Source organism: Macaca nemestrina, chromosome 11 (genome assembly GCF_043159975.1).
Source record: "Macaca nemestrina isolate mMacNem1 chromosome 11, mMacNem.hap1, whole genome shotgun sequence".
Taxonomy (NCBI): Eukaryota; Metazoa; Chordata; class Mammalia; order Primates; family Cercopithecidae; genus Macaca; species Macaca nemestrina.
In genome coordinates this window covers 49,145,772-49,159,849 of record NC_092135.1, presented here as the reverse complement: position 1 = coordinate 49,159,849, position 14,078 = coordinate 49,145,772, and the positions used below count along the sequence as shown (strand labels likewise).

At 40.4% G+C, this 14,078-nt stretch overlaps 1 protein-coding gene across 1 annotated transcript; it reads left to right on the top strand.

Moving 5' to 3' along the window:
* Window positions 1-13,705, top strand: LOC105492721 (RNA binding motif protein 43). Its single transcript, XM_071072743.1, has 4 exons — window positions 1-124; window positions 5,468-5,678; window positions 8,357-8,445; window positions 9,537-13,705. Exons 1-4 carry the CDS (start codon window positions 122-124, stop codon window positions 10,293-10,295), a joined length of 1,062 nt encoding a protein of 353 aa, XP_070928844.1. The 5' UTR covers window positions 1-121; the 3' UTR covers window positions 10,296-13,705.
* Window positions 13,706-14,078: the final 373 nt, after the last annotated feature.

Genomic DNA, 14,078 nt, shown 5'->3' with positions numbered 1-14,078 from the left:
TCCAAGGGAGCGGGAACAAAAAAACGAAACCAAAACCTGCCTGCTCGCTCCTCTCCCCATCCCCCGCGTTCCGCTGGTTGTGGGCTTCCTGCGGCCGCCGAGGGCGCGTCTCTCCTCCGCCATGGCAAGTTCCTTTTGCTTTGGATTTTGCGGAGCAGGTCCATGCCTGCACCGTCGCCATGGTCCCCTAGAAGGGCGCGGAACCGGGCGCGACGGGCCAGGGTGCAGGGCTGCGCGGGAAGGGGCGGCGCGCGGAGGGGCCCTGGGGATCCCGGAGAGCCGTCCACCCCGGCGGGCAAACTCAGGTCAGCCTCGCTGCAACTTCCCGGGTGGCGGCACTGCGTGCTCCTGAAATTCACATACGGCGGTGCGGTGTAGGCCCGCTCCAGAAGCGCAGGACTAGGCTGCCACCTCCCGCACCCACTGCACAGGCGACGGGGACGCAGCCGTTTCCTCGAGGAGCTGCTTCGCAGGCTATTAGGGCTTAACTGTTGGCCTCCCACGCCTCGGGGGGAACAAAAGTGGACTGATTAGCCAGAAATGGAGGCCACAGTGCCTTTAGAAAAGGGCTAGTAAGAACGAGGACGCAAGTCAGGAAGACATCCTCATGTCTTATGTCTGCCTTGGTGCGAATTCTTGTCTTTTGTGGTCTTAGTTTTCCCTCTAGAGACACAAAGGACGTTTTTACTATTAGTGCTGGTGAGGAAGAAAAGTTAGCAAATTCAAAATGTAGCCTCTGTGTTTTGTTTTGTTTCCATCAATCGCATAAAAGCCTTGGCAAGGCCTTTAATTCCTGCTCTGAAATGCTAGAGTCCCGGAAATGCAAAAGCAATTGTGAGAGGCAAGTGCGTTTTTGTTGACCTCGTGGCGGTAAAGGCGTCGTCATTCAAAATGAACAACTGATTTTGAGAAAATCAATATAAACAAATGCAGTGAATGAATCTTCTTTTTCTTCCCAATGCCTTACTTACAAAAGTAAAGTTTTTCTATATACTTTTTGCTTTCTGAGAAGATGGCCAAGTCTGTTATAACACAATACTGATGCAAGGAAAAGCGCCATCACCTTAGTATCTCTTGGCTAAAAGCTGCTGGTTGCAAAGTCCTTGAAAGGACTGTCTTTCTCTAGGACAATTCTTTATCTTAATCGTGGGTAGAAGAGATTAATAACCCTCATTATTCATAACTGACCTCAGTAAAATTATCTGTATTAGCCATACTTTCTCCAACCTACGAAACGAAGGACAAATACTGGCAAGTCATTGAAGTACTAGTTCATTAGATGATTCATAGAAACTAGTTCTTACCAAACAAAATTTACACCTTTATGTTTTTTTCTCCTAAAAATACTGGTTCAGGGAGAAGTTTCTTTGATTTTAAAGATAAATTACATGTAGACATTCAAATAAAGAAATACAGTATTAGTACTAATGAGGGCATGGAACTGAAGTAAGATTTCCTGAGTTTAAATTAATTGCATGTTTTTCTTTGATATTGTTGGAGTGCAGAAAAAGATCCCCTGCCGGGCGCGGTGGCTCACTCCTGTAATCCCAGCGCTTTGGGAGGCCAAGGCGGGCGGATCACGTGAGGTCAGGAGTCTCTACTAAAAATACAAAAATTAGCCGGGCGTGATGGCACCCACCTGTAGTCTCAGCTACTCGGGAGGCTGAGGTAGGAGGATCACTTGAACCCAGGAGGCGGAGGTTGCACTGAGCCAAGGTCGTGCCATTGTACTCCAGCCTGGACAACAGAGCGAGGCTCCGTCTAAAAAAAAAAAAAGACTTTGAGAGGCCAAGGGGGTTGTGGAGCACGAGGTCAGGAGTTCGAGACCAGCCTGGCCAAAATGGTGAAACCCCCGTCTCTACTAAAAATACAAAAATTAGCCGGGCATGGTGGCTGGTGCCTGTAGTCCCAGCTACTCGGGAGGCTGAGGCAGGAGAATCACTTGAACCTGGGAGGTGGAGGTTGCAGTGAGCCAAGATCACACCACTGCACTCCAGGGTGGGTGACAGAGCGAGATTCCGTCTCAAAAAAAAAAAGAAAAAAGAAAAAAGAGAAAGATCTCCCAAAAGAAATAAACACAAATGAGTGAGTGAATCTTCACTAGAAAAATAAAGTTTTTCTTTATGCCTTTTGCTTTCTGATATGATGTCCCTGCCTTTATTCTTACATTGACAGGGTTGAGCACTTCTATTTTTTTGTAGCCATATTTAAATCTTCAATATTTTTGTTTTTATTTTATTTTATTTTTTTTTGAGACAGAGTCTCACTCTGTCACCCAGGCTGGAGTGCAGTGGCACGATCTTGGCCCACTGCAACCCTCACCTCCCGTGTTCAAGCCATTCTGGTTCCTCAGCCTCTGGAGTAGCTGGGATTACAGGCGCCTGCCACCACTAATTTTTGTATTTTTAGTAGAGATGGGGTTTCACCGTGTTGGCCAGGCTGATCTCAAACTTCTGACCTCAAGTGATCTGCCCACCTCAGCTTCCCAAAGTGCTGGGGTTACAGTCGTGAGCTATTGCACCTGGCCTTTTTTAAGAGTTAGCAGGTTTGTCTAAAGGTAAAAACCAATAATAATGTAAACAGTAAATATTGTTTATAGCAGGTCCCAATAGTGTGCTGTGATTACTTTTTCTCCTTTTGGTCCAATGTTATGTGTATTTTTCCTTTTCCACTTCTAGGAAAATGTTCCCAGCAAATGGGTCAAATGGATTCCCTCCCTCCCTCCCTCCCTCCCTCCCTCCCTCCCTCCCTCCCTCCCTCCCTTCCTTCCTTCCTCCCTCCCTTCCTTCCTCTTTCTCTTCTTTTCTCCTTTCTCTTTTCTTTTCTTTATTTCTCTTCTTTCTTTCTTTTCTTTTCTTTCTTTCTTTTTCTTTCTCGTTCTTTCTTTCTTTTTCTTCTTTTTCTTTCTTTCTCTTTTCTTTCTTTTCTTTTTGCATTCCATGATTTTTTTTTTTTTTTTTTTTGGGACAAAGTCTCCCTCTATTGCCTAGGCAGGCTGGAGTGCAGTGGTGCTCACTACAACCTTCACCTCTCAGATTCAAGCCATTCTCCTGTCTCAGCCTCCCAAGTAGTAGCTGGGACTATAGGCATGTGCCACCACGCCCAGATAATTTTTGTTATTTTTGGTAGAGATGGTATTTCACCAGGTTGGCAGGCTGTCCTCGAACTCCGCCTGCCTTGGCCTCCCAAAGTTCAGGGATTACAGGTGTGAGCCACCTTGCCCAGTCTGCATTCCATACTTTACTTAAAATCATGCAAGTACTTATGATTTTTAGGCTGGGGCCCCTTCAAATCCCATAAATGGGGGAGAACTTGCTCTGGGATATAAATGCTAGCAGATTCTCTCTGGAGTGTTCATTCAGGCTTTTTTTTTTTTTTTTTTTTTTTTTTAGACAGAACCTTGTTCTGTCACCCAGGCTGGAGTGCCGTGGTGCCATCTTGGCTCACTGCAGCCTTGAGCTCCTGGGCTCAAGTGATCCTCCGATCCTCCTATCTCCACCTCTGGAGTAACTAGCTGGGACTACAGGTGTGCACCACCACACCTGGGTAATTTTTTGTGTTTTTGGTAGAGACCGGTTTTCATCTGGATTACAGGCGCCTGCCACCACACCCAGCTTATTTGTAGTAGAGACGGCATTTCACCACGTTGACCAGGCTGGTCTAGAATTCCTGACCTCAGGTGATCCATCCGCCTCGGCCTCCCAAAGTGCTAGGATTACAGGTGTGAGCCACCGTGCCCGGGCTTCTTTTTAAAATTGTTTTACTTTCATTTTATGGGGCTCTTGGGATGGACAGGACATTGTGTGTGTGGTGTGTGTGTGTGTATGTGTGTGTGCGGGTGCTTACACTGTCTTCCTGATCTGGTAGGTCAGAAATAGTTTCAGTGGAGTCCTATTGAATAGAGAGGCCTCTGAACTGAGGGCCCCAAATTCCTTTCTGGTCTGCTAACCATTACTGTAGCCCATGAGCTGTCCTGTCCAACCCCAGGTAACTTAGGACAGCTTATGTTTGAGCTTGGGTGGACTAACTGTATAAAAATTGGGAGAAGCTTATAAATCCATTTCCCTAAATGAGGCTGAGGGACAAATTAAAACATTTAAATAGAAGCCTTAACTGGATAATAAAAGCTCAAAGAGAATGAGCCCAAGGAAGGATTTACTTGCAGTTGATACTCTGTGTCTAGCATGGTGGCAGGGTCTGCAATAGTGTGTATTTGCTATGGCTGACTTCAGATATGTGCTGGAAGGCAGGATTTACTCCGTTGCAGTCCCTATGTTATTGCCAGGGCTTTGTTTGTTTGTTTGTTTATTTATTTAGAAACGGAGTCTCTTGCTGCCCAGGCTGGAGTGCAGTGGTATGATCTGGGCTTACTGCAACCTCCGCCTCCTGGGTTCAGGTGATTCTCCTGTCTCAGTTTACCAAGTGGCTGGGATTACAGGCGCTCGCCACCACGCCCAGCTACTTTTTGTATTTTTAGTAGAGACGGGGTTTCACCATGTTGGCCAGGCTGGTCTTGAACTCCTGACCTCAGGTGATCTGCCTGCTTCAGCCTCCCAAAGTGCTGGGATTACAGGCATGAGCCACTATACATGGCCCAGGGATTTTTTTTTTTTTTTATGATAACTTTCCTGATTCTGACAAAGTAGGGAATGTGTTTCTTAGTCTCTCACATACTTTAGACTCTACAATGTAAAGAAAACATATAGCCACCTCCAAATACCATATTTTGTGGTTAGTTTGACTTATTTTTAATTAATAAATTTTTAAATTTATATTTTTGATCTTTTCCTTTGTAACTTCTTCCATTATTTTTAGACCTTCCTAAATCAGACAAATATTAACCAATATTTTCAACTTATTAAAAAAAGGATGGTAACTTCTTCCATTATTTTTAGGGCTTCCTAAATCAGACAAATATTAACCAGTATTTTCAACTTATGAAAAAAAGGGTGGCTGGGTGTGGTGGCTCATGCCTGTAATCCCAGCACTTTGAGCAGCTGAGGCAGCAGATCACTTGAGCTCAGGAGTTTGAGACCAGCCTGGCCAACACGGTGAAACCTTGTGTCTACTAAAAATACAAAAATTAGCTGAGTGTGGTGGTGGACACCTGCAATCCCAGCTACTTGAGAGGCTGAGGCAGGAAAATTGCTTGAACCCAGGAGGCAGAGGTTGTAGTGAGCTGAGATCACGCCACTGCACTCCAGCCTGGGTAACAGGGACTCCATTTCAAAAAAAAAAAAAAAAAGAAAGGTTTAATTTTTACATTTAACTCTTAAATTCATACAGAGTTTATGTTGGTATATGGTGTGAAGCAAGGATTTACTCCCCTATACCCCTTTTAAAAAGTATCTAAACAGCTGCACCAGTACTTTTATAGAATCAGATATTCTCTCTACTGAAGTGTGATGTCACCTTTATTACGTAGAGTCTTGTATTTTTAAAGAATAACCTACTGTTTCTCTTACAGGCATCAGTTTTGAATGTCAAGGAATCCAAAGCTCCTGAAAGAACGGCTGTAGTTGCTGGTCTTCCAGTTGGCCTTTTTAGTGATCAATTATTGGCCCTATTAGTAAAGAGCCACTTCCAAGACATTAAGAATGAGGGTGGAGATGTTGAAGACGTGATATATCCGACAAGAACCAAGGGAGTTGCATATGTAATATTCAAAGAAAAAAAAGGTATTTCTAAATCAAATTTTTGTAATTTTAGAAATACTTCTTCAATGAAATTTAAAAATTACATTTTATTAAAATGATCCACAGAACTGGTAAATTTTAAAGTAGCTTTTTTTTTCTTTTTTTTTTGTTTTGAGACAGTCTCACTCTGTTGCCCAGGTTAGAGGGCAGTGGTGTGATCTCAGCTCACTGCAACCTCCACCTCCCAGGTTCAAGTGATTCTCCTGCCTCAGCCTCCTGAATAGCTGGGATTACAGGAGGTGTCCACCATCACACCCAACTCATTTTTGTATTTTTAGTAGAGACGGAGTTTCACCATGTTGGCCAGGTTGGTCTCAAACTCCTGACCTCAAGTGAGCTGCCTGCCTTGGCCTCCCAAAGTACTGGCATTACAGGCGTGAGCCACCATGCCTGGCTGAAGTAACTTTTTTTAAAAAAAATATTTTATTGTGAATATACAAATGGCATGATACTGCTTTAGGAAGAAAAGATATGAAAATGGCTCATGATAAAGTTGCTAGTGACTGGCAAATTCTTGAAAACTTTTTTCTGAATTTTGAATCTGTCTATATCTTGGGGTGAAAGTGTTACATTTTATTGTAGAAAACCTGTAAAATACAGACAAAATGGAGAAAAACCCCATAAAGATGATATATAATCTCATAAACGAGATGACTACTTTGGGAATTTTCAGGTGGCCTCAACTATATATTTTAGAATAAGTAGATATTCTAATATCGTATCTGCCTCATTACTGGCAAAGTTGAATTGAGAAGTATGGCTTGACTCTGAGATCAGATTGAGTCATTCTGCTCCCTGCACCCAATTCCTGACTTAGATGGTGAGGAAACTGGGTTGGCAGAGCACACACACCCCTTCAGCCTCATGGAACGGGCAACCTTCTTTACAACTTAGTGGCTGGCAGAAAATACATTGCCAGAGAAAAACAAGTCTCCATGCCAGGCTCTTGGAGGTGAACATACCACATGGGGGTAGGAGCAGAGGAAGAGACCTTGCTTTGCTTGAGGGAAGACAGAGTCCAGAGAAAGATCCAAGGCACTATGGATTTTCAGTACCTTTAGCTGTCACCATTAATTAAGTCATTTCTTCTCAATGGGGATGTTCAGGTAAGGGAGGGCAGGAGGGGTCTCGGGGGCTCAGTGGCTCAGTATTTCTCTAAGGAGATGGTAGTGTTTTTGAAAGTTAATATTTTATATGTTGAATTGGCAACTCAGAGAGAGATTGAGAGGGAGAGATTGGCCTTGGTCATTCATTCATAAATATTTTCTGAGTACCTATTATTTACCAGGCAACATGCTAGGTCTTGAGGATACAGCAATGAGTGAAATAGGCAGAGTCTTTTTTTCTTGAAATGTACATCTGGACAGATTTTAAACAAATGAATCTATAATATGTTGGGTGCTTTATTTATATACAACTTAGATATTTGTTTATTTAAATATTTTTATTTATGATTATATATTCATAAATAATAAGTGCTATGACAAGATATAAAGAAGAATAAAGGGATAGAATATGATGGAAAGTGCTGTTTTAGATGAATAGGAAGGGAAATGCTCTGTTTAGGTGACATTTGAGCAGAAGCCAAGTAAGGGAATGATTCATGCAGATAAGCAGGGAGAACATTCTAGGCCAAGGGAAGGACTGGTAATTCTGTGAGTGGGGAGCATGCTGGGTGTGTGGAAGAACAGCAAGGAGGCCTGTGTGGCTGGAGTGGAATGAGCTGGGGGATAGTGATAGGAAATGTGGTTAGATGGGGATCTGGGGCCAGTTTATGCTCAGTAATTGCTGGATCATGGCAGGGTGTCTGGGATTTTATTCTGGGTGACAGGGAAGGTTTCAAGCAGGGGATTGACAAGATTGGACTGCCTTTTCTTAAATGAGCAACCTAGCGGCTGTTTGAAAAAGAGGAATTACTATTCATCGTTGGTTTCGATAGGGCAGTAGCAGGGCAGGTGATAAGAACTGGTGGGTATTCGGGACATGTTGATGGATTAAATGTCATTTTCTGCAGTAAAGAACACTGGGGATAGAATACATTTGCAAGGGAGATAGTTATCAAGAGTTCAGTTTGGGTCAATGAGATGCCTATTAGGATAATGAGGTAGAGAGTTCTATAGGCAGAAGGGAGAAAGATGGAGGCTGAAGATAGAATTCTGAAAACGATTCATGTAGAGATGGTGTCTAAAGCCATGGAGATTGTTGAGATCACCCAGGGAATGGGTATAGGTTAGCAAAGAAGCATGAGGCCTGAGGTCCAGGTCTTGCCAGCATCTAGAGAATGGGAAGAGAGGAGGATTAGGAAGGAGACTCAGCAGGTCAGCCAGTGAATTGGGAGGAAAACCAGAATAGTATGATAACTTGAATCAAGAATGTAAAGTCTTCTTGTGAGTTAACAGAGATGGGGATATACCTTTATTTTTTTTATTCATGCATATAATGCCTTGTGTGTTTTATAACATGTGATTTGGATCATACTTACACATAAAATGAACTTTAATGAGTTAAAGTGCAACAAAAAAGTGATCTGAATGTTGAATTTAGAGGAAAAATGTAGAAAAAAGCTTAGACATTCTTGTATAATTGAATATGCCTATTTTATTAAAAAATTATTAGTGTATCGTGCCATAAACACTTTTGATGCCAGTGTTTCCACTTAGTTGCAGAGAATGTCATCAGACAAAAGAAACACCGGCTAGCAAGGAAGGCTAGACATGCTGAACTCACAGTCTCTCATTTTAGTGACAAGGTAAGGTGTGATGCTGAAGGTGTACTGATACTCCTGTATCCCATTTCTTCTTTGAAGTTTTTCTTATGGCAGGAGACACAAAGTGCTCTCACTCCATGACTTCTAGGAAAGAAAATGCAAACTCCCTGAGTCAGTGTTAAAGGCCAACCCTGGCCCTTGAAATTTTGGTTATCGCCTTATCTGTTTTTATCTTTCTATGTGTGTCACTTAATGTTTTATTTTACAAAATGTGTATTTTTTGAGACAAGGTCTTGCTCTGTCACCTAGGCAGTGGCATACTCTTGGCTCACTCTAACCTCTGCCTCTTGGGCTCAGGTGATTCTCCTGCCTCAACCTCCCGAGTAGCTGGGACTATAGGTGTGCACCACCAGGCCTGCTAATTTTTGCAGTTTTTGTAGAGACAGGGTGTCCCTATGTTGCCCAGGCTGGTCTTAAACTCCTGGACTCAAGCAATCCTCCCACCTCAGCCCCACAAAGTGCTGGGATTACGGGGGTGAGCCACCACGCCCAGCCTCACTTAATGCTTTTAAAGTGATGGTAAGCTCTTATACTGTCATGGATGATGGCAGGTACCAACCTAAAGGCTTATTTTGGGAAAACACAATTAGAATGAACATTAAAAAGAAGCTTTGAAGAGACAGGAAATAAGAAAAAGAGGAAAAAGTTAAAATACAAAGCAATGGTTTACTAACTTGATTCTGTAAGACACTCAGAATTGTATGCAGCCATCTGATGAACTTTAGACTGGGGGTGGGAATGACTCTTGGGGGACCCCTATCCAAGCAGAACCAGAGCAATTTATATGTATGGTTCTGCATAAAACTGTTTCAAAAAAAAAATTCTGCCTCTAAAAATTATTTGAGCACCTCTGTTTTGGGGTATGTGGTGAGGGAGTGTGAATCCCAAATTGAACAAAATGGGATCACTTTAATGGGCTGCCCTGGTACAAGAAGTCAGGAAGTCTGGGGCAGGCACCTGGGGCCTGGTTTAGTGCAATTTCTGCAGAGACAAGAAAATGGCAGAAAAGAACATGTTTATGTAGTCTCTCCCACTAGGCAGTACTGTTTTCATTTCTCTCTTTTTAATTTTAGATCTTCAGCTCTGTAAATGCCATCCTTGATCTTTCTGTTTTTGGGAAAGAAGTTACTCTAGAAACTCTGGTAAAAGACCTGAAAAAAAAAATCCCGAGTTTAAACTTCAGTCCTTTGAAACCCAATGGAAGAATCTCCGTGGAAGGATCATTTCTGGCTGTCAAGAGGCTCAAAGAATCTTTGCTAGTAAGAGCATGTTCTCTCCTAGAAAAAGACAGAAATTTTACCAGTGAGGGAAGAAAGTGGAATAGACAAAATCCCCAAAGGAGTCTACAGAGAAGTAATAACCCTTTGGCATCAGTCAGGACTTTAGTACCTGAGACTGCTAGAAGTGGAGAAATGCTTGTGCTTGACACAGATGTTTTTCTTTACCTGCACCACAAGTGTAGATCTTACGAAAGCACACTGAAAAAATTCTGCATTCTGAGTCAGGAGAAAGTGGATGGTGAAATCACCACAATTTGTCTAAAAAACATTCAAGTTGGTTCTCAGCCAAACAATGCAAAACATGTAAAAGAGCTCATTGAGGAATGGTCACATGCTCTTTACTTAAAGCTTAGAAAAGAGACATTTATTTTGGAAGGAAAGGAAAAGAAAGAGAAAAGAATGATCAACTGGGCATGTGAACAATTAAGTTCGAGATACCCTGAAGTCCTGATTAACTTTTATAGGACACACGTTGACATTATAGGATCTTCTTCTGACACTTACCTGTTTAAAAAAGGGGTCATGAAATTAATAGGGCAAAAGGTTAGTTAATGAAATCTCAGCAATATAGTCATAAGGGCTGCTTTCCCTTGCTGAGCAGTGACCATTGCCATGAATGAGGCTAGCTTTACACACCCTATCTCATTAATCCTTATGCTCATCCTTCATTGTCAGTGTTGACTATTCTCATGTTATAGTGGAAGAAACTAGGATTTGGAGAAGTTAAAACACTTTTCTGAAGTTATCCAGTTGACAAGGAATGAGGCTGTGGCTTAGCTCAGTCTATCTGATTATACAGATAATATCTAAGGAATAAAACTTTGAAAAAAAACTCACCAAACTTTTTTTTTGTTTGTTGTTTGTTTTTGAGACAGAGTGTTGCTCTGTCACCCAGGCTGGAGTGCAGTGGCGTTATCTCGGCTCACTGCAACCTCCGCCTCCTGGGTTCACACCATTCTTCTGCCTCAGCCTCCGGAGTAGCTGGGACTACAGGCACCCGCCACCACGCCCGGCTCATCTTTTTGTATTTTTTTAGTAGAAACGGGGTTTCACCGTGTTAGTCAGGATGGTCTCGATCTCCTGACCTCATGATCTGCTCTCCTTGGCCTCCCAAAGTGCTGGGATTACAGGCGTGAGCCACCGTGACCGGCAAACTCACCAAACTTTGAGGGAATCTTACTTTCTCTGTAACTCCAAATTATTAGAAAATAATATTTATTAAAAAGTAACTTTAACATATGAGAGGTTTGAAAGGTGATTATTATGCTATGGGCAATTTCTTAACGTTTACAGTTTGTGTTTACTCCATGTAGAATTAGAATACTGGCAAAAATCACTGGGGAAACTACTTAGGTGGAAAGCATATCTGATGCAGGTAATCATTATTTGACTAAATTCTATTGTTTCAAGGCTGCTGGCCACATAGGATGTTTTTACTACTACTTTTTTAGCCTAAGTGCTTACATAAATTGGTGATTCTCTTATAATTATTCTCTTATAATTGTGATTCTCATATGAATTGAGTCATTCTTGTCACACCCAACTAAAACAGAGTCAAGAAGCTAGGGGGAAAAAGTACTTGACACACATAATATTTCTCAAAGAATATAATTCTCTGTGAGCCTGGCTACTGAAACTACTTGCTGTAACCTGAGACCAGTTTTGTCTATAGCTGTTGAGATAACTTGCTGTAACTCTAGGACTAATTTTGCCTATGGCCATTGCTCACCAGTTGGAACTTGCCAGCTCCCTAGAGCTTTACTAATACCAATGAGCTTTCTCTTAAGACCACAAGTAACATTCTTCGTTTAAAATAAAACCCTCAACCTTCTCTTTGTTGAACACACTAAAGATCACCTAGAATTGAAATTCTTCCTTCTCAAATAAAACACTAAATTTAGACTTTTGTGTCTACATTTTCATTTTGACTTTGACATACATGGTGTCAGAAGTGAGATACAAAGCTGACTCACCTCAGGGAGAATCACTGGCCTTTGGGGCTATGGCATGAGGTACCCGTGTTGGGGCCCTTTGAACCCCCCACATCCCCACGACTTTCACAGGTCATCCTTTCTCCTCCCAATGAGTATCTCTAGGACAGAACTCTCAAATATGGTTTGAGTTCTGTTTTATTTAGGATATGATTAGGGAGAGGTTGTTCCCCCTCTTGTTTGGTAGATCTGTTGGGTAGAATTATTTTCCCCCAGTTGACCTCAGCTGCAAGGTTTGGACCTTGAGGCTTGGATGAGGGAATTTTCCCTTTCTTTGGAGAAGGCTTATCATTCTTACTGGTAAGCATGTATTTTATTTTCTGTCTGGGCTTTTATTTAATTGGCGTTTGTGTATTCAGTGCTTGCATTTACTTGGGTTTTGCATAGTTGGCATTAAATCAGAGCACCCACGAAATGAGCTCTCAAAGTTCAAAGTCATGCCAGAATATTTTCTAGAACTCCAGCTAGAAACATATTCAAACATTACAGGGATCATTTAGTCTGTTGTTCTTAAAACTGAACTAAAAGATGGAGGCTATAAAATCATATACTCCAAATAAGATATGCATATTTCATTGATATCTTGAGGCTAAAAAAAATTAAAACAAAATACATTCAGGATGCAAATAATTGCCTTGTTAAAAAATACTGTCTCAAAGGTGGCTGGAACTTTTTCTTTTCCTGACCTTTCACCTCCCCTTCTTACAATATCCCCACTTTATCCTTCTCTAAACAGCTATTCTAACATACTACATAAAAAACAAAAACACTTGAAAACCAGCAGATATAAAAGAAAGTCATTTTGACCTTCCTACTGTTTTTTTTTTTAAGGCAAAGATGAAATTCCCATGTAAAACCTTCCTCCCTATACAAAAAAGAATGGCAACATTCTTATCTTCAACAACAAAGAATTGAGTCCAAGAAAATACTGTATAAACCTTGTTAAAAATCACTGTTGTCTTTTGGTCCTACTCACATAATTCAGCACACTTTCACAGTTAACTATTCTTTGTTCAATTCAGTGCATTGGTGAGTGACTCAAACTGCTTTATCCCAAATTTGATTCACAGCCTTTATAAGATTGCCTATTAAAAAAGCTTAAAGCTTATCCTTAGCCCATTTTGTCAGAAAAATAATTTGCGTCTAATCATTTTTATAAACTGGTGAATTTTTTTGTGTTTTACTATATCACGACTAAAATTCTAAAATAAAAGTTCTGATATCTTTATATGTATGTATATGTGTTTAAATATGTTTATGTGTATGTACATATATTATGTTATATGTTGTATCTACATAAAACCTGGTGTAGTCAGCCAGAAATCCCTTAAGAAATTTTATTCTGATTTGTTTAAATAAATTAGCACTCATATAAAATGTATAGTAATTAACTCCCAGTTTTTTTTAGTTGATGTGGCTTAAGTAAATCTTTGATAAATTAATTGGTTTTAAAATTGTGGATAAAATAAAATTAGAAATGTCTTCAAAATTGTCAGCATACATTTTTATCTGGGTTTACTGGTCAGATAGTTTTATATTTGCCTCTGCTAGATGTTTTAAAGTCATAAAGCCTAAAACAAAATTATCTTTGTTTATATAGTTTTAAAATAAATATGATTAATATTGTTGATGTAATAAAAATAGCTATAACTTTTCTGAGTTATCAACAGGGTGGCTGTTTTTAACTTTAAGGTTCTTACTTAAACCTTAATATCAATATAAACCCTTGATGGTAACAGTCTATAAAACTGATTAATAAAATAAATGACTAGTTCTATCTCAATTTTCATAAATTTAGGAATAATAATTGAGAAATAAATAAATATTATAAATGAAATAAACATTTATAAATGAGCTTTTCATGTAATTTTAAAATGTTAAAATTATGTTAAATGATACTTATTAAATGTCTGGATCATATCCCAATTTAAAAATAAAAAACAAATTGCTAAATACATAGACGTTTGTTCTTGGCTTCTTAGGTTTTATAAAAGGACTAAAAGTATTTAGGTCTATTAATCAAAATATAAATTTAGGAAAATACAATTGATATAGTAAAAAAACTTATATGGTAAATTTTTATCCTAAGATAAAATAATTGGTTGTTAAAATTTTTATTTTTTATTTTTATTCTTTGAGAGAGTTTTGCTCTTATTGCCCAGGCTAGAGTGCAATGGTGTGGTCCCAGCTCACTGCAACTTCACCTCCTGGGTTCAAGCAGTTCTCCTGCCTCAGCCTCCCAAGTAGGTGGGATTACAGGCACCTGCAACCACACCCGGCTAATACATTTTTTTTTTTTTTTTTTTTTTTTGAGGCAGAGTCTCGCGCTGTCACCCGGGCTGGA